Source organism: Epinephelus moara, chromosome 9, assembly GCF_006386435.1.
Source record: "Epinephelus moara isolate mb chromosome 9, YSFRI_EMoa_1.0, whole genome shotgun sequence".
In the NCBI taxonomy this organism is placed as follows: Eukaryota; Metazoa; Chordata; class Actinopteri; order Perciformes; family Serranidae; genus Epinephelus; species Epinephelus moara.
This window is the reverse complement of record NC_065514.1, coordinates 31,713,441-31,738,504: the sequence shown is the minus strand read 5'-3', so window position 1 is coordinate 31,738,504 and position 25,064 is coordinate 31,713,441. Positions and strand designations below refer to the sequence as shown.

General features: G+C 40.8%; 1 protein-coding gene across 1 annotated transcript; it reads right to left on the bottom strand.

Annotated features, from left to right (window-relative positions):
- Positions 1 to 1,243: 1,243 nt before the first annotated feature.
- Positions 1,244 to 24,442, bottom strand: arsb (arylsulfatase B). The gene is made up of 8 exons (XM_050052360.1): positions 23,970 to 24,442; positions 23,085 to 23,271; positions 22,799 to 22,989; positions 21,695 to 21,902; positions 16,296 to 16,539; positions 15,007 to 15,077; positions 6,611 to 6,742; positions 1,244 to 3,985 (listed from the first exon to the last, which is right to left on the bottom strand). The coding sequence occupies exons 1-8, from the start codon at positions 24,213 to 24,215 to the stop codon at positions 3,720 to 3,722; spliced, it is 1,545 nt and encodes a 514-aa protein (XP_049908317.1). The 5' UTR covers positions 24,216 to 24,442; the 3' UTR covers positions 1,244 to 3,719.
- Between the last annotated feature and the right edge of the window lie 622 nt (positions 24,443 to 25,064).

The window sequence follows — 25,064 nt, the reverse complement described above, 5'->3', positions numbered from 1 at the left end:
CTGTATGTTTATTCTGTGTATGTACACTGACCGCATAAAAAAAGAGTCAGTTTCCATGTACATGCATACTTATCCATTACAGCTGATTGTGTTCACACTGTACAAAGAGCTAAAGAGCTGAGACCAAATTACAACCTAAAATTCAACAATACAGCTTTGGCTTTATGGTTATATGTCTAACACAGTAACAAAAACGAATTTATAAGGAAAACAGGAGTCATCTGACTCTATCCAGCTCTACTGTTTTCCACAGTAACCAGCATTGTTATTTGCCTTGCTCAGCTGCCAATCAATTCACATGGCAGGTTAAGGGTCACAGCCACATTAGGACAGGGCCGCCCACTCTCTGCAGGGAGCATTTCCTGTGGTAGTCTGCATGTTGCTGCCAGTGGGAGGTCAATCACCAAGGGGCCAGAGGTCAAAGAGGGTAGGTGTATTGAGGAAATTAGTTTCTCCTGCTTAGATTCCCAATATGCAAATTGTACCTCTGGAAAAGATTTTTACCCTTTAGTATGTTTGTTTTCTCTGATGTAGTGACTTTAACAGATCAAACACATGGGACACAATCATTATCCACAGCAATTCAGAAGATATATCACCATAACTCTATCTAAATCACTTCCGTGAGAACTGCACATTCATGAATGACTGGCATGTGAGAGTTATTGCTGAAGCCATAACATAAGGGATGCATGAAATGTACAAGAAATTCCTCACATTTTCAACGTCTAAACAGAAATACACTGTCCCAACTAACACATTAAGCACCGAGTCACTACCTGTAAGGCAACTAGAGGGGGCACAAAACCTAAGAACACTTGTAGTTAGCTGAATATTAGCATCCAGCATCTTGCGGTGGAAGACATTTTCAGATTCAGAGGTAAAAGTCCTAAATTCAAAACCTTACTTAAAGTAGGATGTATCAGCAAAATTCACTTCATGCATGACAAGTAAAATAACTCACTGCTCAGTCAAATCTTCCCTGACAGTGTTTTCATATTCTCTCTGATGTTTTTGTATTAATATTAGTGCTGCATTAATGTGTATGTTGCATTTTCCTACTGTAGATGTTTAAGGTTGTTCTTATTTTAACTCCTTATGTACTGCTGGGCCATTTAATCTACAGCAATGCATCATATTCTATGAGATCATCATATGTTTGTAGCTTGACTGTCATGTGAGAACCACATATCTCTAAAAAGTCAACTTTTAATGGTGTCAGAAAAACAGCCCTGTTTTCAGCTTTGCGACAATGCATTTTCCAGCTGATCCAAGTTTATTTAGCTTAAGAAGTAATAGATTTTTCTCCACCCATACAGGAACACTTCATCCTTTAATTTATCACAAACATTCAAAATCAAAATGCCCATAATTTATACATCCATGATTCTCACACACACACACACACACACAGCTGTTATATGTAACATAAAGCCCCCCTTTATAGCATCATAACAAAATAACAACAAAATAACCACAATCCCAATTCCAAAAAAGTTGGGATGCTGTGTAAAATGTAAATAAAAACAAATGCAATGATTTGCAAGTCCTTTTGAATCCAATTGAATACAGTACAAAGACAAGATATTTTAAATATAAACTGATAAACCTTATTATTTATTGTAAATAAACACTGATCCTGAATTTGATTCCTGCAACATGTTCCAAAACACCTGTTTGACACATTCCACAGGTATAAAGGTCAGTCAGTTGCTGACAAATGAAAGTATCATTATTGGGTATGAAAGGGTCTCCACTCTCCAAAGCCTCAGTTGTTCACATTCGCAAGCAGGGATTGTTACTTTGTGAAAAACTGTGTGGGTAAATAGGCCAACACTTAAGAACAACATTTCTCAAATTACAATAGCAGGATTTTAAGGATTTCACCATCTACAATCCATATCATCGAACAAGTTCAGAGAATCCAGAGAAATCTGTGATGGTATGGAGGTGTGTCATTGCCCACAGCATCATGGGTAACTTGCACATCCGCGAAGGCACCATGAATGCTTAAAGGTATATACAGGTTTTGGAGCAACATATGCTGCCATGCAGATGAAGTCTTGTTAGAGACGTTCCTGCTTATTCCAGCAAGACAAGGAGACACATTCTGCATGGGTTCCAGCAGTGTGGCTGGTGGGTTTTTTTATGTTTTAAACAGAGTAATGCGCACTTGAGCATTCATCAGCATGATACAATCTACTTAAATGATTGAAAACAACTATAGAACAGTTTATTTGATGTTTACTTACTTTTATTTTAGTTTGGCCCATGTCCCATCCGCTAACATGGAGGCGGCAGAGTTTATGACCAATGGTTGCCAGGGGGCGATCAAGATTTTTTGGCTTCATTTCACAGTCTATGGTTTTAAACACAGCTTCACCGCATTTTTGCCTCTTTATTTTGTAACTTTTTGTTTCCTGGCATAAAACACCAACCACACATTTTAAGCTTCAACCAGTAGGCATTTACGAATAGCGATGTGCACAGTTTATGAAAAAAGGAAAGTAGAGCTCAGTTAATTTAAAGCATTTTTAAAACATATTTTACACCTGGCCATTTAGCAGCAATGTAACAAGCTGTAAACATTTTTGTGATCTAATGTCTCCAAATCAAACATTTCAACAGAATGCGCAGCAGACTTAGGTTGTATTCATTCCAGAAAAGAAATAAAGCCGAGCTGAGTGAAATGGTCTGTAGAAATTTTGTATTTAAACATTGCTTTCATTTATTATTTCAGGCCGAAAGCAGACATCTATACAAACCACTGCTAAAGGTCCCCACCAGCTCATGAGGGAAATATCTGGCTCTTTAGTGGCAGAATGTTCCACTATGTTCAACACCAGCTAGTTACTAACTTTGGTCATTTGTTATTTGGTGCTTGGCAGGTAGTGCACTGTTGGTTTATCAGAGCTTTTTCCAATAAAAACAGGTTCCTGCTGCTGATGGGAATGACACTGATGAGAGCTGTGAGACTGAACCATAATAATGAGCTGAGAGATGCAGAGCTGAGGGGAGTCGTGATAATTCTCTTTGGGTTTGTTACTACAAGTACCTCCTTTCACATACTGTGATGTATGTTGTCATTTTATCCATTGCCGATATAAAAACATTGATTAGTACAGCTTGAAATATCAAATCTGGCTAAAATCAACACTGTGTGCATCTGTTCTCTCTTAAACACATCAGTATGTTGCCCTTTCCTGTACACTCCTTGAAAAGCTCCAAATGACACCATAGTGTGGTTGCTGAAATATTTTTCCCAGGTTTAAAAACAACCACAATGTTTGACACATACAAGGAAGCCTGCAGCTTCTCAACAGTAGATAAATGAAGTGCAAATACCTGGAACAGCAGGGAGGTAAATCAGCAACATGTGTAGCTTGAGTTTGCGCAATCGCTTTAACTAAACCTCTGAAAGCATCTCAGGAGTGGGACACAGGTCAATATTAATGGCATCATCCGTCAGTCAGTTGATGATCAAGTCTCTATTTTGAAACTAATTGGTTCCATTTCAAAAATATAAGTCAAATATTTTCTTTAAAAGGTCTCCATGATTGCGTTTTGACTGTTTGGAAAATACTGTGATGAAAAAAGCTGTCTTTTGGTTGATACATATTGGAAGTGAATCATCAGAAAAAAATGTCTCTCTCCTTTACAGAGGAGATCCCTGCTGCAGTAATTCACAGTGTTACAACCTTCATCATTGTCACTGCCATCTAAGCCCAGGGTCCCCAGGCTCCAGTGGGGCCTGGGTCACATCTGGGGTCTTCATCGGGGAAGGTTACGGGCACAGCACTTTTCTGGTATTGGTTGAGCCTGGTGAGGAGATACTCCACTACTGCCGGGAACTGAGCAGACACATCATTCCTTTCCTCTGGATCTTTTTCTATGTCAAACAGCATTACGGAGTTCAGTGGATCCACCTCTGAGTGGCTCCGCTCGGAGCTGTTGTGGCTGGGCCGCGGGAACCAAATGTCACAACCTGAAGTAAACAAGATGACGGACATTAGCAGCAGTTGTGGAAAGGACATTTATTCAAGTATAATTTTAAGGTGTTTCGTCCAAATATTTCCATTCAATGCAACTTTGCACCTCTACTGCTCCACATTTCAGAGGCAAATCTAGTACTTTTCGCTGCACTTCATTTATCTGACAGCTGTAGTTTTACATTTAACAGACAAATATTGAGCTTATATAATAAAATGCCTTGTTAAAGATTACAGCACTGGCTCCTGGCACATTTTGCTTGTGACTTGTGAAAAAATAGTATCTAGTTGGGGCCCTTTGTGACATTTCAGCTGTCTGTGAGTTATTAGCAGTTTCACCAAGGACACATTTCCCCTCTAAACTTCTCACATGGTTTCATTTATATACAAGGTTCCCACAGTCATGAAATTCCTGGAAAAGTTATGAAATCAAAAAAACTGTTTTTCAGGCCTAGAAATGGTTTGTTTTTAACAGAATGTTTTGGAAATATTTTGAATATACATTGTTTTGGCTATTGTTTGAATGTGTTCATAAAAATCCCCAAACATGTCTAGCATTACGCAAAATATGCTCTTTGTATTACTAATTTAAAATCTAGTGACTGTTGAAATGTCGGTAGTATTACGAGATACACATAGACCTGACTGGCACTGTGGCATTGCCAAGGCCACGCCCCCTTTGGGGGGGGGGGGGGGGGGGGGGGGGGGGGGGGGGGGGGGATGTGTTGATACATCAGGAGAGAAACAGGAAAACTGGAAACTGTTCTCCATTCCATTTTCATCTGCTTGTCCGAGGTCAGGTTGCAAGGGCAGCAGGCTGAGCAAAGTACTCCATACATCCCCCTCCCCAGCAATGCGCAGCTCCTCCTAGGGGATCCTGAGGTGTTCCCAGGCCAGAAAACAAGCATGTTCTGGCTCTACCAGTTGGATGTGCCTGAAACACCTCAAATGGGAGGCGCCTAGGAGTCTTTCTAATCAGATACTTGAACCATGTCCGCTGGCCCCTTTTTCAACATAAGGGAGCAGTGGCTCTACTCCAAGCTCCCTCCGGATGTCCGAGCTCCTCACCCTATCTCTGAGGCTGAGCCCAGCCACACTATTAAGAAAACTCATTTTGGCCGCTTGTATCCGGGATCTCATTCTTTTAGCGACTACCCAAAGCTCATGACCATAGGTGAGAGTTCAGACGTTGATGGATCAGTAAATTGAGAGCTTTGCCTTCTGGCTCAGCTACCTCTCTATGATGAAAGTCTGGTGTGGTGCCCACATCACTGCAGACGCCATGTAGAAAAGCTGTTGTGTGGCAGGTTAACAGAGGCTTTCAGACTGAGATTTGGGCTTTTAAGATTAGCGAATATTCACTGTCAGTGTGGTAAATGACTAAATGATGCTGGTAACAGTTACTACTGGTGGAGAGCTAATGTTAGCTTAAGTGGGAGTTTGCTGGAAAACAGTAACACAGTATAGCAGCATTGGACATTGGTCATCGGTCATCTCAGACTAAATCTCAGCCTGTAGATCAAACAGCTTGCTGTTAACAGGTTGGTTAAACAACACTTAGCTAAACAATACCTGGTAATTTAATAAATGTACATATTTATTTGAATCACCAGGTATCATGTTAATCAATATCCATCCAGCATTGGGTCAGTGATCCACTTGGATGATGGGTTGCCTGAAGGAACATGACGGCGATCAAACTTAATTTAGTTAGGTACTGCGAACGCCAAGGTTCAAGTAAGGTCGCAATAGAATTATCAGACATGTCCATAAAACAAACATTTGTTTAACAAGTTGCATTCACATCTACAGGATCTTCAGTTTTCTCTCCCTTGCAAAAGTACCCATATGTGCAGGTTTGGTCAACTGGGACATGCACCTAATGGGCGGCTGGAACATCGAACGAGCGCGTAAAGTTAGCAAGCGCTAGCAGTTTGCTTATCCACAAATAGCTGGGAGGTGTGTGTTTGATAATGTATGACTGTATTGCTTATAGGCCTACCCATTTTAATTACTTAAATAAAGTCAAAGAAATGTGGTAATATGTTATGGAAAGGTTATGAACATTTTTGAAAAGTCATTGGTAAAAATGTGTGGGAACCCTGCATATTAATGTTTGAGGCCTTAAGAGGTGAAATAATCCAATTATCCATTTCACAAAAAAAAAAAAAATACAGATTGGGAAACTGTTTGTTCTACCTCATCAATTATCTCACAACACCTGAGATTTATCTGGTGACCTTTTGGAAAGGCCTGACCCCTAAGTTGCAGACCACTGGACTAAACTAACTGAATATAAATGTAAAACTAGCTTCACCTCTGCCAGCTGTGACAGGGGCATTTTTTAATTTTCTATGTAAGAAGTACTTTTACTTTGGATACTTTAGATACATTTTGCTAATAATATCTCTGTACATTTACTTCATTTTGAATTAATCTTTTTACAGTATATTCATGTATTGGTACTTTTACTAAGGATCCTTAAGTAAAAGACCTGAATATTTCCTTCACCACTGATTAGCAGAGATAAGAAGTGAATGTGTTTCTATGCACAAGTGTGTTTGATTTTCCGCTTCCCACTTAGACTAAACATGTCATTAAGGGTGACAGAAGATACTGACCCGGGTAGCCAGTCAGCAGCTTCCAGTTTGAGGATCGAATGGCCGCGTGAATGGACACATTGAAGCCAGAGTTGGCCCAGGAGCCTCTGCTGACCACCTGAGCCAAAGTTAACTGACGCTTGGTGCCAGGACCTGCGGAGAGCAGAGGACAGAGCTGATCATGGAGGTCATCCATCTTTTAAAAATATGTATAAAACTAGAAACCGCTGATTAAGACGATATTAGACTAACAGTGGATACAAAACGCCCTCTGTGGATGTCTATGTAAACCATACGAGTTGGTAGACTGGCACCAAATATCAATGCATACCTGGGAGTCAAGTGAGGGTGTCAAAATAAATATGCCAATAAGAAAGACCTCTTTTTGTGAAATCAACAGTGAAACAGCAGGAACTGAGTGCTTCAAAACAACTGTTCCCTTTAAGAAACAGAGATTGTTGTATGTATGAATTTCCTCAAACACGTGGAACTTTTAGGGCTGGAGGAATTTGACAAATATGGTGGTAATGTGGTCAACTCAGCACCAGTCTTCTCATTTCTGCCAAGCACAATGAATAATTTGCCATTACTGCAGTCAGGCAGATTTGAAAAACGGAGGAACAACGGTCACAGTTACCAACTGGCATCATTTCATCACTTTCATAAGGCAAAAGTAAATAATTTATCTTTGTTCTGAGGGTGTCCAGACATTTCTGCAGCCTCCTGCCATGAGCTATTTCTGCTCTTACCGAAAATGTCTCCCAGAATTAAGCACACCTTTAAAAAAAAAGCGGCCTTGAGAGCGTTCTCAGGTTCATGCTGTGTTTGACCCCGACAATATGGTCCTGATTAGACAGATTTGCAAGTAATTTCAGCGTCCTAGCACTGTCAAAAACAAGTAGTTCCTTACATTCTTTGCATATAGACAAATCCCCACCCACACAAAGCCAATGTTCCCATCGGAGCTTGTTTTTATGGAGTCAATTCAACCACAGCGACATGACTGGAGAATTAAAACATTTCCGATCTCAGCGTTTTTGCAACCACATGATAAAAGCTATGACATTGAATTCTTTACTGATCATTGCGCAAAATGACATGTGGGTCTCTTAATTGTTCTCACATGCATTACACTAGGGTTACTCAATGCAGAACGATCCCTGAACCAAAGCAGATTTGTGTAAACAACTGCACTTGCAGAGCTCATGTCCCCTGCATAAGAACAGTAAACTGCAGTATTGACATCATGCCGGATTCAGGTGTTAATGCAGTTATGTCAGGAAGTTGGTTAAATTTGATATCTGGCTCTTCCTCCACTTTTTAGTGAAGGAACAGGGCCTCAAGCACTGTTCCATTCTTACACATATTCTTTGCATGACACCTGAAAGCCGGGCCATGCTCATCTGGATCCACAGTAGGAGAATCCATGGGCTCAAGAAAAAGGAGGAAGGTGAGGGGGAGGAAGAGTGGGAAGAGACCCTGAGAGAGCAGAGGAGTATGAAGGGGAAATTTGGGGGTGATTTAAGGCTTGGGCCAAGTCCAGGATTTCTTCGCGAGAAGTTCAGGGACCCCTCTGTGACCCATTTAGTCAAGATCTCTCTTCTCACACAGAGTGAGAGCAAAGGAAAGGGGATTTTGAAAAGCAAGTTAAAGGCGAAAAGTATGTACAAAAAAAAGGGGGGTACAAAGCTCATTCATGAGCTAAATAGAGAGACCGAAAGAAGAAGCATGAAGGGAGAAAAAGGGGAAGAGATGTGGAGGGGCAGGGTCTCAAAGAGAGGCTGGGTTATTAGGCAAAGAGGAATCTCAGCCTGGAATGCATCAGGAGGAGCTGCTTGTCACTGTGGTGGCTGACAATAAAGATTCAAATGTAAAACATGAACGCTTGTAAAGTGGTAGTGTTGTTCTTTACTGGGTTCTCTTATAATCCAAATGATTTAGATGGTAATGACCGCCAGTGAACTTGGAGGATAATATCAGCTCCACAGGCTTATAGCTATATAAACAGAAGAGTCTAAAAACTGTGATAAATCAGTGATTGGACTATAAATTAACTCCCAGTGGGTCTGTGTTACTTTTGTAGATGAGGGTTTAAGTGAAAGTTTTATTTATTTCATTTCATCACCTGACTCTGCAGTTCCTCTCAGCTTTACGGTGCATTTCAGCGCCTTTCAGCTCATTGTTTTGTTTTTACAGCCCACAATTATAGAGCTTTGGTCTGCCAACTTCCACCAACCCGGCTGGCTTAATGGGAAAGGTTACAATTGACGTTTACTCACTTGGCACCGAGTTTGAAAGAGAAACTGAATAAATAACAGATATAAAAAAATTAACTACAGTTACATTTTTACTTGCCTCCCTGCTGCTCTCTACTGTTTACTAATCTGTGTTCTGGCATGTCCATGACGTTAAATGGGCTGCCCACACCAGAAAAAACAACAACAAAAAAAACACAGAGAGGCATACTTCTCTGCTGCAGAGCCTTGTACACAGCTCTGGTCTACTGGCAATGGCAAAGGAGTCCTATTGTATTTTTTAAAAACTGCACATAACATGCTAATGTGGGTGGAAAAGGAGTATTACATCCACTGGGTGACCAGAAAAACTCCAACTGGATACTAATGTTACTCTGTGTCTACATGTTCACCATATCAACTTTGTAAAGAGATAATATGTCAGTGTTGTATTTACAGCTTGTGCCGTTGCACCAAAGTAACCAAAAGAAATCATTTAATGCTGCTTTACATTTTTTCAGAAAGGTCTAATTGACCCTCTTGGTGTGGGACAAGTTTGCCGCTGTGACTGTTTCTTACAAAATATTTATGTAACTCTATTTGTACCTGTAAAAGTTTAATTATGTTTCCAAAATAAACAAAATTGACATGAAATATCATGTAATGTGTCAAAGTTCACACCATGGCATCTTTTATACCTTTACACAGCATGAAGTGAGGGTGAATGTTGGATTGACAGTTTTGGAAAATTACAGAAATGGTTGGAATCAGGCCCCGTCTAATCAATCAATCAATCAATCAACCCGACATCAGAGAGGTTTTTGAAGGGGGGGGGGTCAGTGTTGCCCCCAAGGTTTGCCACTTGCCAGGGGGCCCCTGATACAATTGCTGGCCCCCATGATGGAAATAATTGGAGGCCAATATTAGTGTCTTTACAAGGCAGTGGCATGCTCATTTTTTAAGCTACCATGAAGTTACTGATATCTTGTGAAACTAAACAACCTAAGGCATTCCTTATTACCAACCATGTCATGCTAGCCTGTTGGGAAGGGGGCTAAATAACGCTCCAAATCTAGGCTGGCATGGCCATTTTCAAAGGGGTCCCTTGAACTCTCAACTCAAGAGAATGAAAATGGGTGTTATGGGTACCCACGAGTCTCCTCTTGAGAAAGCTTGTGCCCAGTAAATGTTTTGTTCCTTACAATCAATGTACTACTTCAAATTAATGTTGTACATTTGCCTTTTTAAGGAAACAGACAAACAACCTGTTTGAAGAACAATGAATTGACTAACATGGATAGATACATAACACAACAAGATTGTCATAGTGACACTGTTTTTTGACTAGCCTACATACAAAGCATAACAGAACTGCTGAAATCTTTACAGTCTTTGGTTTTGGTCTTCTACCCCAAGATTTTCAGTGGCCCCATATGGCCACCCCTATGAAAATTTCTGGGGTCACCAGTGGAGGTGGTTTTGAAGCTATTCGACTGTCTGATAAGCAGTTCTGATAGAGTATACTGGCCACTTAGCTCCAAAACTGAACCCAGATCTCTGTAACGGTTGGCAGGTGACTTCAACTATGAATGTAGTTGCAGACTACACCATAACCAATCAGCCAAAACATTAAAACCACTGACAGGTGAAGTGAACAACATTGATCATCTTGTTACATCTCGTGGCAATGGCACCCCCCCAACAGGACAATACCCCATACCACACCACAAAAACTGCTCAGGAATGGTCTGAGGTACATAACAAAGAGCTCAAGGCATCGACCTGGCCTCCAAATTCCCCAGATCCCCATCTGATCCAACATCTGTAAGATGTGCTGGTTCCCCAACTCACAACCTACAGGACTCAAAAGATCTGAAAGTAACGCCCTGATGCCAGGCACCAAAGGACACCCTCTGGAGGTCCTGTGTCCATGCCCTGACAGGTCAGAGCCAAGTCTGGTCCAAGGAGGACCCACCATGGATCGCGGGTATCTCTGGGGTACCAGCATGTCTCTCAAATGTTCAATCAGATTGGGATCTGGGGTATTTGGAGGTCAGGTCGATGCCTTGAGCTCTTTGTCCCATTCCTGGGGTCATGCCTGAGCAGTTTTTGTGGTGTGGCAGGGTGCAGAGTTCGGGTGGGTGGAGCACGTCAAGTAGCATTAACATGAACGCCAGGATCCAAGGTTTCCCAGCAGAACATTGCACTGTAACAAGATGATCAATATTATTCACTTCACCCACCAATGGTTTTAATGTTTTGGCTGATCGGTGTATGTTGTACATTATAAATCAAGGCTGGCCACCATTGTTCACACTGACTCAGGTTAAAGGTAGGTGACACCAGCAAAACCCTGATACTAGTTTAGAGCTTTAGAAAACTACTTTTGCATCAAATTAAGAAATTCTATTATAGGGTCCCACATGGTATTGATCAGCAATAATTAGTCTTCTGCAACACCTGCTACATGCTAGAAGAGAAAAAAATAACCGTACTTTTAGGAGATGAAGGAAACCGTATGCATCTATTTTCTGGACACCCCATTACACACCCATTATGGTACATCTGTGAAACACTTCAGTCCAAAAATGTACTCCTCCTATACCTCTACTATTTTTGAATGTGTAACTAAAGGTGCAGCATTCTCCACAAAGTCAGAAATAGTAGCCTCACAGCAGAAACAGGACCACCTAATATTAAGTGGTTTAGACAAGAATGAGACCACTTCACTGTGTCTGCCAGCCAAAAAACAAGGTCAGTCACATGACCTATTTCCTGGAAACATCCCTACATCACAGTTTTAACTGTAAACACACACACACTCACACTCACACACACACACACCCCCTCAAACGCCTGCTATCTCAGATTTCAACATTGTTGACTGATAACAGTTTCAACCTTGTGTTATCAGCATTTCTCAGATGAAAACAGAATAACAAATACCATTTTATGAGGGCCAGTGTGAGAAAAAATAAATCCAATTAATAAAAGACAATTTAGATCACCTTTGTACACAAGTAGAAGATATTTCATTTTAATTCTAGAGGGCAAATATTTATAAAAAGTTGCTCATGATGATCATCTTAAGCTTACCTTCATGGGCTAGAAATAACGTGTGTGTATATATATTTCATAAAGCTGCAAAAATTAGGGGACATCCACTAAAAATAATCCAGACACCATGTGAGACTTACCTCCAGCCAGATTCCTCATAAACTCTTAATCCACTCAAACAAATTTCAAACACTCATAATAAACACAACGTGGATTTCTAATGTGAGTTTAGTCGAATGTTATGTAATGTGCTATTCTTTGGCCCCCAGTCTGCTTTGACTTGAGTTAATTGGATTCACCATGTCTGGCGTATTTGGGAATAGCGGCTCGAACAATGAGCCTCTTGATACTTGTTGGACATGTCGGGAAGAGAGAGGAAACAGTAGAATTACAACATTAGAAATGAGGGTAGACACATTATAGACATCGTGAACAGAGAGAGGAGGAGAGCTAACATGAGGTTTCAATCATCACCTACAGCATGCTTTATCACTGGCAGATGAATTATGGTTTTAAAAAAACTGTACTGGTTTCCTCACACAGTCCAAAGACATTCAGGTTAGGTTAACTAACAATTACAGAAACTACAAGGAACTTTCATTTTGTGTTGATTTTGGTGACCCCCTGTGGACAAAAGAGGTAGTGTTTAACGACACATTTCCCATGAGCATTTCTGCCTTGTGTCATAAAGAAGTGCGCCTAGCTTTGAAGCCAATTTTTACATAGTGGCCAAACAGTGGTATTGCAACTTCCAGGTCTGTCGCAGTGCTACAACCCCTGTGAATGACATGTTTCAATATGACATTTGGAAAGTCCAGAAGAGCTGCACAACTGAACACTGAAGTTACTGGAGCACTTAAACAAACGGAAGTTACCCACATGGCCGGTGGAAGTCTCTAGCACGCCTACTCTATGGCCTCAACAATGTGGAAGATCTGGACAATTTCACACCACAGAAATCAAGCTTTTTTGGCTTCATGAGCAACTTTCTAAGAATGAACAGGACCCTGCCTCCAACGTTGTATCCAGTTCTCTTTAAACATCCATGGCCTACATTTGCTTTGGAAGCGAGTGAAGAAAGACAAAACTTACTTTTAATAATAGTTTTCTTTTTCAAACACAACTATTTGCAGAATGCATGGCGATGAGGTAATGTATCTATTTATGGCTATGTAAGATCAATCTGGAAATCCATCGGTAAAAAAAAGAAAAGAAAAAAAAATATTTTTTTTTCTTCCTTTACTTCCTTTAATTTACAATGTAAATTGCAGAATCTGTCTTGAGAGATTAATGTAAGGTTAATAACTGCAATATGATGCTAGTGAAACAAAGTAAATGATGCTTTGGTGTCGTTCATATGCCTAGGTTACTTGTAAGCCTACAATGAGCAGATTGGGTTGCTCAATAATAGTAATTTTGTTGAACAAGCTAAATTTAAAAAAAACATACAGCTGTCTAGGAAAAAGAAGGGCGGTGAAGGGTCAGTTTTGAATCCTTTCAAATTCCACAACTCTCTCCATCTGTTGAATGAGCAACCATGGTTGTCTAGAGTTTTTGACCATGGTCTATCACGGTCCCTTTTACCTTTTTTTTTGCTCTACGGTTAATTCTTGTCCTTCTCCCTGTGCTGATCCTGCTCCAGTATCAGCCAAAACCACAAAATATAATATCAAAAATAAAATTATCTAAAGACAAATCTCCTCTTGCTTACTTTTAACTGACTAATGTACAGTGAAACTTTGCCTTTTAATAATGAGGCCCTGTTTAAGGCGAGAATGTTGCAGCGTTATTCCACCTTGCCATTCTGTATAAAAGGTACAATCACAGAACTGGGGGCAGTGTTGTCTTGCCTTTGAACCAGCAGCAGAGGTAGAAACATCACTGAGGAGCAGTTAGCTGCTGATTTAAAAATTAAAAACACCAACCAAAAATGTCCGCAACCTGGGGAGAGCACCTTGCCCTCCGAGAAGACGAGAGGAGAGATCAGCCACCATATAACAGGGGCAGTAAATGACGGGTGCTGCCAGACGTGTCTGTTATTAATCACACTAGAGTTTGATGCTGCTGTGCTACACCTCAAGCTCTTTTTGCTTCCTGAAGTTGGCATACTATCTAAAAAATCACACATGGGGTCGGCATGATGCTGGCATTATTTGGTTCTGTGTAAAAAGGCAAAGCTGATGTAATATAGAGTCTTCGCTGTGGCCCTATTGCAGGATCTCTGTGTAAAATGGGCTGTAGGCTCTTCCTTTCAGTGTATCATAAACTATTTCGTCTGATTTGGCTGAGATGGACCTAGAGAACCGGCATTCAGGTAACTTTATAGGAATCACAAATTTTCTTGCTGATGGCGTTGTTTGCTTCTGTAGCTCATACGGAGGCATCAGTAATGAATTAAGACTGTTTCATAATAAATAACAAACTCCTTGCAGCTGCTTCAAACTAAATTGCCTTAGGAGTGAATGGTTGTCAGCAAAGTTGTCAGCACTGTGACAGACTGGTGACCAGCCCAGTGTGTATCCTGCCTCTCTCCCAGTGTGACCTGAGATCAGCCCCCCTGTACAGGATTTATAGCTAAAGGGTCAACATATGAGTTTAGACTAGTGGTTTCCACCCTGTTGAGAGGTCACTGGATGATTAAAGGGATATTAGACAAACAGATAAGCACGTGAACAAGTGGCAGCTCCATTTGCTTCAGGAAGTTTCTCAAAAAGAAGACATGTAGCTGTAGTGCTATAAAACAAAACTGGATGCAAACTAAGTTTCAGATTTGCATGAGGAGTAAAATGATCTCAGCCTTCTGGCAAGATTTGCTGCTATGAATATCTTCTTGATGGGATCTCTGCAGTTTGTGTCAGCCAATGTTTGTATTTCACAAGATCAGAATTTCAAAGTCATGTCAAAATTCTCTCCTTCCCAGGTCTGGGTGGGAGCGAACATATATACACTGTACATACACACTTACACAGCTCAGGGCAGTTAGGAAACTCAACCTCAACCTTGTCCAAATCCACAAATGAAACCCTGCTGGAGGTATTAGGTCTTGTGTGTTGTGATGAATATAAATCCCAGTGTAGACAGACTGGGAAGAGCCCTGTTTATGTCGAGTGAAACATGTGAACTTACATGGAGCGATGTCATTATACTGGGGGTCAATGTTGTGCAGCAGCTCCAGTCTGGGTGAGGCAAACCCTTTGCTGTAAGATAAAAGCAGTTTAATTCTTTAACATATGGATACACAACCAACCAACACACACACACACACACACACACACACACACACACACAGCACCATGTCTGACTCATGCACTGTAAAATCCACTGGGATCTGTAAATCTAAACCAGCTGGCCGTTGTTCACCAGGCAGTCATATGCTCTGACCGCACTCCACCACAGAGAAAACACACTGCTCTCACTGACCACAGTGTCTGATAACACGACTAAAATAACTCTCTCCTGCCTGCCTACTGTTCTGGGCCTTCATTCGGTTTTTATTCCAGCGGCCGAGCCGTCTGGCTGCTGTTTTCTGTAACAGGCCAGCCAATTAAAAACTAAATGAAACTGTAAAGCAGCGAAAACAAACAGCAGTTTGTGCCCTGCGTTGTTGTGCAGCTCACACGGCAACAGGCAGCAGCCAGTGGTCAGCTGACATGCGTCAGCCAATCGAGTCAAGTGGAGGCTGTGAGTAGTAGTTTGTGGTCCAGGCTAAGCCTTGATTTTCTGCTGGGGCTCTGCTGCAGCCCTCAATTTCACCTCCTTTCACTGCGTCCACATTTAGTTTACAAATATAAAGTGTCAGTCAAACAAGAGGCAGTGACAGCCTGTGTGATGACCTGCACACTAACTAACATGGAAAGTGCATCTGTGGTCTGTCAGCAGTTGCATATGACTTATTAAATCACTTACAGTTTCTTTGCAGAGTTCTCCAAAGCAAAATTCAATGTATCACATAAAAAAGAATCACAACATCTCAGGTATGTTGCCACATAAAAGGATTTGGAGCTAAACTAATTAGCTTATCCAACAGCAGGCCCTCTTAGCTCTTACAGGCAGAGGTGGGGATGGAGGGGGGATAAGGGGAAAGAAGACAGGGATGGAAGGACTACAGATTTGTGTGAGAATGACTGATGGAATTTCCTTCTCTTTGAGCTCCCATTGCCACAGTAACAAAGGGCTTATTGAAGGAGCAGGGGCTCCTACAAGAAAAAGACGCTAGGTCAGGGAGACAGGCAGAGGGAGTTGGAGCGAGAGCACATGGGGGGGGGGGGGAGGATCGGAAAGAGGCACAAAGAGAGGGCAGGCTGTCAGAACTCAAGAACTGGTATCGTTCATGCTGTAAACTCTGACCTGCCACCCAAGAAACACTCTCAGCTGACATCCCAGATCTGTAAAAACAGTACAGCAGTCCAGCTCACCTGATCGTGTTCCACACATTGAATCCATCCAGTGGCTTTGTGCCATTGGTGCTCCCTCCGGCCAGGCCAACAAGTGTTGGCAGCCAATCGGAGATGTGGATGAGTTCGTGGCTGACAGTACCGGGTTGCTTCAGTAGCGGGCTGGCGACAAATCCGACTCCCCGGATCCCTCCTTCCCACAGTGACCACTTCCTCCCTCGCAGTGGCCAGTTGCTGCCACCACTCAGCGTCTGACCTCCATTATCTGGGGACAAAGTGGAATGACACAAAGAAAAAGAAGACAAAGATGGATTATGGATTTTAAATTGGTAAATAAAAAGACAGAGGCATAAAGATGAGATCTGGAGAGGTGTATGTGTACTGAATGTTGAACAAGACAAAGAGTCTGCAGCCATGCTAGCCCCAAAGAGAAACCACACCAGCGTCTAAGAGCAATGTGTAGATTTCACATACAGTGAAGAAGTAGAGAGGAGAGCAGAGTGGAAATATTGCTTTTAAACATTGCTTTTGCCTGACAGAAAACATGTCATCTTCCCAGGCAGGAAGTAGAGATCTGTGAACTTGAGTATTTTTTGGGAGTATCTGTACTTCAGTTTTTAGATTTCTACCAAATTTCAGTTTTTCTCTGCTACATTTACAAAATAAAATATTTCCGGTGAAGTCCAACTGCATGTGAGATTTGATGCCACATGCTAGCGACTACATCCCACTTGACAATGAGACCGTCTTCATGATGGAGGCAGAAAATGGCGTCCCACAGCAGAGAGGGCAAGTAATGACTCAAGGAGATACAGATTTGTGATGGGTAACTGTGAGGTGACTGCTCCACTACAGCGTGTCAGCCCTGGAGGTCAAAGGTTTTATTTAAATTCTTTAAGTTGTGAAGAAGACCTTGTTTTTCTTTAAGCGTAATGTATGCTGAATTTTTTATTTTTTTTAAAGACATTTTTTGGGCATTTTAGCCTTTAATTGACAGGAAAGCTAAGTGTGAAAGGGGGAGAGAGAGAGAGAGAGGGAATGACATGCAGCAAAGGGCCACAGGCTGGAGTCGAACCATGCCCGCTGCGGCAACAGCCTTGTACATGGGGCACGGGCTCTATCCACTAAGCCACCGATGCCCTGTACGCTCAATTTTTAAGGTGGTGTTCATGTGAAGAAGAAATAAACCTCATTATTCTCAAAATTCTGATTGCTTGCTTTTTTATTACCAGCATTTACTTGTACTTGTACTTGTAATATCAGATATTTTAAGACTTTTACTCAAGTAATATTCTGATAGGTGACTTTAAATTCTACCAAAGTCATTTTCTGGTGAGATATGTCTAGTTTTACCCAAGTGTGGCTTTTAGGTACTTCATCCACCACTGGTACTTGAGCTAAATGCTACATCAACATTCCTATATGCTGATGTTTGGGAGGTAGGGGTTTAACAGTAAATCAATCTGGACTGATTCAATGATCAATGATCCAATATTATCAATGCAAAGTGAATATGATTCATCTTTAAGATATGCCATGGTACGTCTGTGTCACCATTTCCATCCGAGTGCACCTCCTTCCTAAACATTTAAACAATGCTAACAGCCAAGCACCAGGCAGATAATGGTAAGCAGTCAAGAAAAAGACAGGGAGGATATTCACTGATTGCCTCATATCAATCACCGGCCACTGAACTGAATCGAATTAAAACTGCATCGTACCAGACTTTGTGATACCAGCAAATATAATATCATATCACAATGAAATTTGTTATGTACACCCCTACAGCTATTCTGTTGCTAGGGCAGCAGCTTTTGTATCTGCTTACTTCCTGTCAGCTAATGCATTAACAAACACTCAAACAGGAAATAAACTCACACCCATTTAGAATGCCTCTGTTGTCACATTTGACATGGTCTATCAGCAGGTATAATGTTTACACTGTTAACCATCTTAATTTAGAGTGTTGGCTAACATTTGCTGTTTAACACTTAACACAAAGTACAGCTGAGGAAGATGGGAAATGTCATTCATTTTGCAAGTGTTTTATTGTAAACCAAAGTACTGGACAAATTCAAATTTTGACCTGATGATGGCACTCAAGGAAAAGACAGAGGGTCTTCAAAGTCAGTAAGATTCATCCTCTAGGGATCATATATGTCTGTTTAAAATTTCATGGCAATCCATAAAATAGATGTTGAGATATTTCAGTCTGGATTAAAGTAGTAGATCATAGAGCATTAAAATAATTCATCAATGTTCATCCATTTGCCTCCCCTGTTTGACGAATACAACTGCATAGCATCCAACTATTACCAAACACAGGCACACAGGCACACAAGCAGTAACACTGACTGTCATCGTCCCCAATATGTCTGTCCAGTATAAACACACTTGACCAATCACATCCAGGCAGGGCTCCCTGTGTCATGTGAGTCCAGGAAATAGTCTGTACCAATGCCCGAACTGTTCTGGAAAAGACCGTCTGCTCCTTAATGCCTTTTCAAGCTGCTTTGGCTCTCTACAGGCCAATTCTCTCCCTCTCTCTTTCTTTCCCAGCTTCCCCGTCCAGTTTCACCTAAAACTCTGTCACTTAGTTTGCTTACAGTAAAGTCCCGCTGAGACACAAACTTTCATCATAAAGGAATTTCAAGGTTCGGCCTCATTTCTTTCCTGTTGAGCCTTACACATGTAGGTCAGTGATAACAGTACTGTAGTAGATATGACTAATAAAGCCACTGATAGACCTTACTCAGACTATTTTTGGTAAGGGATGTTTATTGGTTTATAAAGTATACCCAGTGGTGGAAGAAGTAAAGGATCTTTTACTTCAGGAGAAGTACCAATGCCATCCTATGAAAGTACTCCACTACAGGTTTAAGTCCTGTATTCAAAACCTTACTTACCGGTAAGTATGAAAAGTAAAAGTAGTCATTGTTCAGCAAAATGTTCCCAGTCAGTGTTTCGCTATTCTCTCTGATGTTTTTGTATTAATACAACAGTTGCATTAATGTGTATGTTGCATGTTACTGCTTTCCATGTTTGAGGTTGTGCTCATTTTAACTCCTTCATAAAATGTTGGGTAGTTTAATCCACAGCAATGCATCATATTCTATAAGATCATCGTATGTTTGTAGTGTGGCTGTCCTGTGAGCACCACGAATCTCTAAAAAGTCGGCCTTTCATGGTGTCAGAAAAACAGCCCTGTTTTCAGCTTTGTGACGATGCATTTACCAGCTGATCCATGAGAGTTTCTAAAGAGTTTATTTAGCTTGAGAAGGAGGAGAATTTTCTCAACACATAAAGAGACACTTCATCCTCCAGTTTATCAGAAACAATCAAAATCAACACATCTCGAGATACATGGTTAGTAAACGTATGAAGTAGCATAAAATCAAAATACAAATACCTCAAATTTGTACTTACTTTTAATGCATTACTTGAGTAAATGTACTGAGTTACATTCCACCACAGGGAGCCAAAGTCAGGTATTACATAACCAGCATATTGCATTGACATGAAGGAAGCAGGAAGTAGTTTTTCACATCAGCAGAGTCAGTGTCTGCCCGGCATATGGCTGCCTGAATCCTGCAGTCATTGCCAACCACCAAATGTGTGGAAGAAGAACAATGAAACAGGCCACCTACCGCAGGTATTACAAAACCCTTGCACTATACTTTCACAGCATTGTTCCTGTCTTCTAATTACCCTTTAAAATGCCCCTAAAAATAACCCTCAAAGGAGTTACCTACTTCAGATGCAATTCATTAGAAGTTCCACATGTGGAAACCCGAGAGCAGGCGCATGCTTAGATGATGCTGCACTCGCTCATCTTTGGCCATATCATGCTCTTCATCAAAAGGTCTATATGATGGGTATTTTTCGGGGTTTAATGGTACTGAGACTCCAGAAGTGTTCCTTAAGTGTTATTTCTGTCTTTAAATCTCCACACCTAGCCTGACAGCGATCCTGACAGAAAACCGTTATAACAAATACAACTAAACACTGCTCTCTAGTGGACATCCCCAGTATTACAAGGGTTATTTTCATTGTAACCACCCTGGAAATGTTGCAAACACTTAACATGCAGGGATATCTGTTTCATGTGCTTCCCACTTGACCATGTTGTGTAATAAAAGTGTTATCTAACCCTGAAATGCTTTAATTTAATAAACCTGTCACCCTACTCCTCTGAACCCTGGAAAACTGGCTTTGATGCTCAAAGAAAGTGTGGTTTTGAGTCTGCAGACATTAAAATGTAATTGCTTGTTATTTAGCAGTCACTGATTTGCTTTCCATTTTGGCACACAGAAAAAAGCTGTGGAAAACACATTAGCATTCCCAGAGGCTTTCACCTGATCTATGGACAAAAAACTTTTATTGTATGTTTCCATTAAAATAGTAAAAGTTCTCTCTAATTAAAGGGTAACTTCGGTACTTTGCAACCTGGACCCAATTTTCCTATGTTTTTATGTCTAAGTGACTAATGGAGACAACAATCTTTAAAAGTGGTTCAGAATTGAGTGACAGGGCTGCATGTGAAACACGCAGCAATATAATGGTAGCAGACATTTGTGCTCCGTCAACTTACATCCACTAAAACGCTCTGATTTTTTTTTTTTTTTTTTTGCCGCTGACAGGTTCAAATTGTCATTATGAGTGTCTACAACATTATGAAGAGAAACCCTATAGATATAGATTTTTTGTTTAATCAAAAATAGCCCCGAAATTATTATCACCAAAGAAACCAGACTCCATTCAAATAAACAGTAATTTTAACATATATAGAACCAGAATATTTTCAAACCTAACTGGGTGAATTAAGGATTTACTTCAACAAATCCAGAGCTGGAGAATGTTTGAACTGTTGAAAAATGAACTAAGATGATTTTTGTGTGTTTTATTTTATTTTTCCCAACTTTGAATTAAGTCTGATTTATGATGATAAAATTAATGTTTATTTCAATGGAGTCTGGTAGGTTTGGCGATGGCTGCTTTGGGGCTGTTTCTGGTTAAACAAAATGGATCTTAATCTTTAACAAAGAGGTCTTTCTCTGTATGGATCCTTTCCATATGGTGTCAGACAGAATAATACTCTGAGCCTGTCAGTGGCAACAACAAACTCTTTTAGTGGGCTTAAATTGATGGTACTCAATTGCCCTGAGTGTTAACATTGCAGCCTGTTTCAACTCCTCAGTACTATTCCAATCTCAAAAATTGCTGTGCCCATTAGTCACTTAGACACAAAAACGCGGGAAAATAGGCTCCAGGTTATAAAAAAACCCACACCTGAGTTACTGTTAAAGTAAGATGATCCAGTGCTTCAGCAATGTGTCATTTGTTTTTATCTTAAAATGTTTCCACAAGATTCTATAGAAGATAAATTTTTCATTTTCCTGCGCTTCACTACAAAAACATACCTGTTGAAAATACCAGGATCGTGTTGTCCCAGAGTCCTCTCTGCTGCAAAGCCAGAGTGATGTTGCCCACTGCCTCATCCATGGCCGACACCATGCCGGCATACAGCTTGCGATGGGGGTCTTTGATGAAACTGTAGGGGGCCACGTAGCGCTCTGGCACCTGCAAGGGTGCATGGACTGCCTGCATTGCTACGTAGAGGAAAAGTGGCTGGAAGATAAAGAGAGAACAGCATGTAAAAACTCAACTATGTGATTTACTATTGTACATGGCAGTGGTGGCAGTTCTCAGTACAAATACAACAAACATCAATACTGACATATTATCACCTTTTAAGTTGATAAACTGAAAGTAAACAGTCAGTTAGTCAGTCAGTTAACAGTTGCTTATTAAACATTCAACAGTTACAGAGCAACAGCATCATTCATTTGGAGTTGTGTTTGTGTCCACCTGATGGATGTAAGTCTCCAAGTAATTCTCCAATGCTGTTCGGCTTGTTGTGTGGGGGCTTTAGCCCAGCTCCTGCTAATGTTTGCTCATCTTTTTTCTCTGATAACTTCAGATCAATGTGTTCAGAAGGTTTTTACTGGGACCTGAATTATCTGCAGAGGTCTTCTCCTTCCCAGAACAAACAGACCACGTGAATTAAAAATCAGCGTTTCTCTTATGCTGTTTGGCAAAGCAGGTCTTGGAGCCGAGCTGCCGCTTACAATTGTTCAGCTTGTTTCTCTCAATAAAAAGTAAATTTATGACAACTTCTGGCAGACAACCCCAACCCTGATGCATGGGCAAAGGAGATATGACGCCACTGACAGGCAACAGTAACCAAATGACGCAGACCGTGTCCTTAAATTACGGACTTCTCAGGGTTTAAACATTGTTAGAAACATTTGCAATGATGTAAGTACACCTAAAAAAAATATATGACATACTAATGCAGAAAGGTTACATAATGATATCTTTAAGTAGACCGCAGCTAGAGAAACACAAGGTGAAATAACTCCTCTTAGTCCATGGCTGTTGACATCTTCTCCTTCTAGGTTGCACATTTCTAAAGTTCCTGACATGTTTCAGAGCAGGTTTTACTGCTCCACACTGTGTGTCACCTTGTTAGGGTCCTGTTTTTCAATGATGCTGGTGGCCCTCTGGCTGAACAGCTCAGTGGAATAGGCTCCTTTGAATGCGGTGGCGACCTCTTCTCCTTCCCTCAGGTCCAACGCACAGCGAGTCCGATTCAGAACAGAGATGTGAGCACAACGTATGTGAGTGAAGTAATCCTCGCTGCCCGTCAGGTAACCTAAAGCACACATTAAGCCAAATATAAATGTGCAATGTTGGGAATGAAAGTGCATCCATAGTTACATTAAAGGTTTTATTCTAAATTGAGTGTACCAAAGTACGTGTCAAAGCCCCGGCGCGTGGGCAGGCAGTCCTTCTTGTACATGCCCAGGTGCCACTTGCCCACCATGTGGGTGGCATAGCCTGACTCCTTCATCAGCTGGGGCAGCAGTTTCTCATCCAGAGGGACACAGTAGGGCTGACAGGGCCAGATGATCTGGTGCTGCATGCCTGTATGGATCTGAGGAGGAGGTTAAAAAACAAACTCATATTGTCTGGAAACAAGTGTTGAAAATGTCACAAAGCAACATCAAGAATAGCAAAGGGGGAACTAACAGTCTTTGTGGTGGCAGTGATGCAAAAAAAGGTTTCAAAATAAGAACTTTGTCCTCTTGTTCTACTTTCCACCAGAGTCCAAATTAGGTTTTTTTCCACTTGGAAAGTTCTTCTAAATACAGAAAAGTGTACAAACCCAAAGTCATGCCATCATGATACAGAGGAGGCTCCTGAAGTCTGATGTCCCTTCTGATTAACTTAATATAAAGTAAATGTAATTAAAAGGATTTAATTCTCAAATGAAAATCCAGTGTTAAATTGTTTCCAGTAGTGGAATGTAACTAAGTATATCTACTCAAGTACTGGACTTAAATACAAACTGGATGTACTTGTGCAAAAACAAAAACATGATATATGATAGGAAAACACTGACAGGGAACATTTTACTGTACACTCAATACATTTTATTCATACTTACATACTTTTACTTAAGTATGGTTTTGGATGTAGAGCTTACACTTGAAGTGGTGTATTTTCACAGTGTGGTGTTAGTACTTTTACTTTAATAAAAGATCTGAATCCTTTTTCCACCACTGGCTGTAGGACCCTGTGAACAGCCTTAGAAACACAGCCATCAGACAGGCAGCAGGGTGTGGATCTCACCTGGTATCTCCCGGTCATGAGCTGGTTTCTGGAGGGAGTACACAGAGGCTGAACATAGTAGTTCTCCAGGCGGACTCCTCCGGCTGACAGCTTGTCCAGGTTCGGGGTGCTGATCTCTGAGCTGTGATAGCCGACATCATACCAACCAAAGTCATCTGCCAAGATGAAAACGATGTGGGGCTGCTGAGCTGCCAAAGACAAATGAAAGCTTGCGAGGAACACAGCTATGATTAGCGAATAATCCATTATCAATTTCTTAGTTATGGACTCAACAGAGCCCCATTAGTTCGCCACTAAGTAAACACGGACGTCCGGTAGGTTGTTTGTCAGCAGTAAAATATATACAAACATGGCGGATATGAGGCTTCGAAAACAGGCTGTCCTAACTTCATGTCTTCGTTGTAATAGTGTAAATAGCCTGTCACTGTATTGCAAAAGTTTCACCCGAGTCTAGCTGTTACTTCCGTATTCCGCAAATTGAAAACACTGCCTCGACTGCGGCAGCCAATCAGGTGACCGGAAACACAGCCAATCATATGACTGGAAACACAGCCAATCACATGACTGGAAACACAGCCAATCACATGACTGGAAACACAGCCAATCACATGCATGTGTTGAAGCCCATTTGTGTAGTATGAGTATAATACATATTATACAGTAAATAAAACTGTATATGCCTTTAATTTATTTGGATGAGAATTGAAGACATTAGTCCAAAAATTCAGATTAACTAAAAATGAATAGGGTAATATTTTTAATGACTGATTGTTTTAGTCCATTTTTAAGCCAAAAAAAAGCCTCTAAATGTGCTGCTTTTGTCGTTGTTTTAAACATCACTTCTGGTTTTTAGACTTTTCACTATTTTCTGGCAATTTCTAGATGAAAGGATTAATCAATAAAACAAACAGATCAACTGATAATGAAACTCATTTTCATTGCAGCCCTGAGAGGGATGTATTGATAGAGTTGTAACACATCTACCACTATTTTATTATATATTGCATTATAATGCTAATATAACTATGTAATAATATTATATTATTGTGCTTTTATGTTTATTATTATGATATGCTATATCATTGTATTCTATTT

What these genes read in the sequence shown, in the direction of transcription:
- arsb (XM_050052360.1), bottom strand. Translation starts at nt 24,215, where the DNA reads ATGGATTATTCGCTAATCATAGCTGTGTTCCTCGCAAGCTTTCATTTG. An exon ending in GGGCTTTGACACGTACTTTG is followed by an intron (nt 22,990 to 23,084) that starts GTACACTCAATT and finishes TGTGTGCTTTAG; the next exon opens with GTTACCTGACGGGCAGCGAG. An exon ending in GCTGCTGACTGGCTACCCGG is followed by an intron (nt 3,986 to 6,610) that starts GTCAGTATCTTC and finishes TGTTTACTTCAG; the next exon opens with GTTGTGACATTTGGTTCCCG.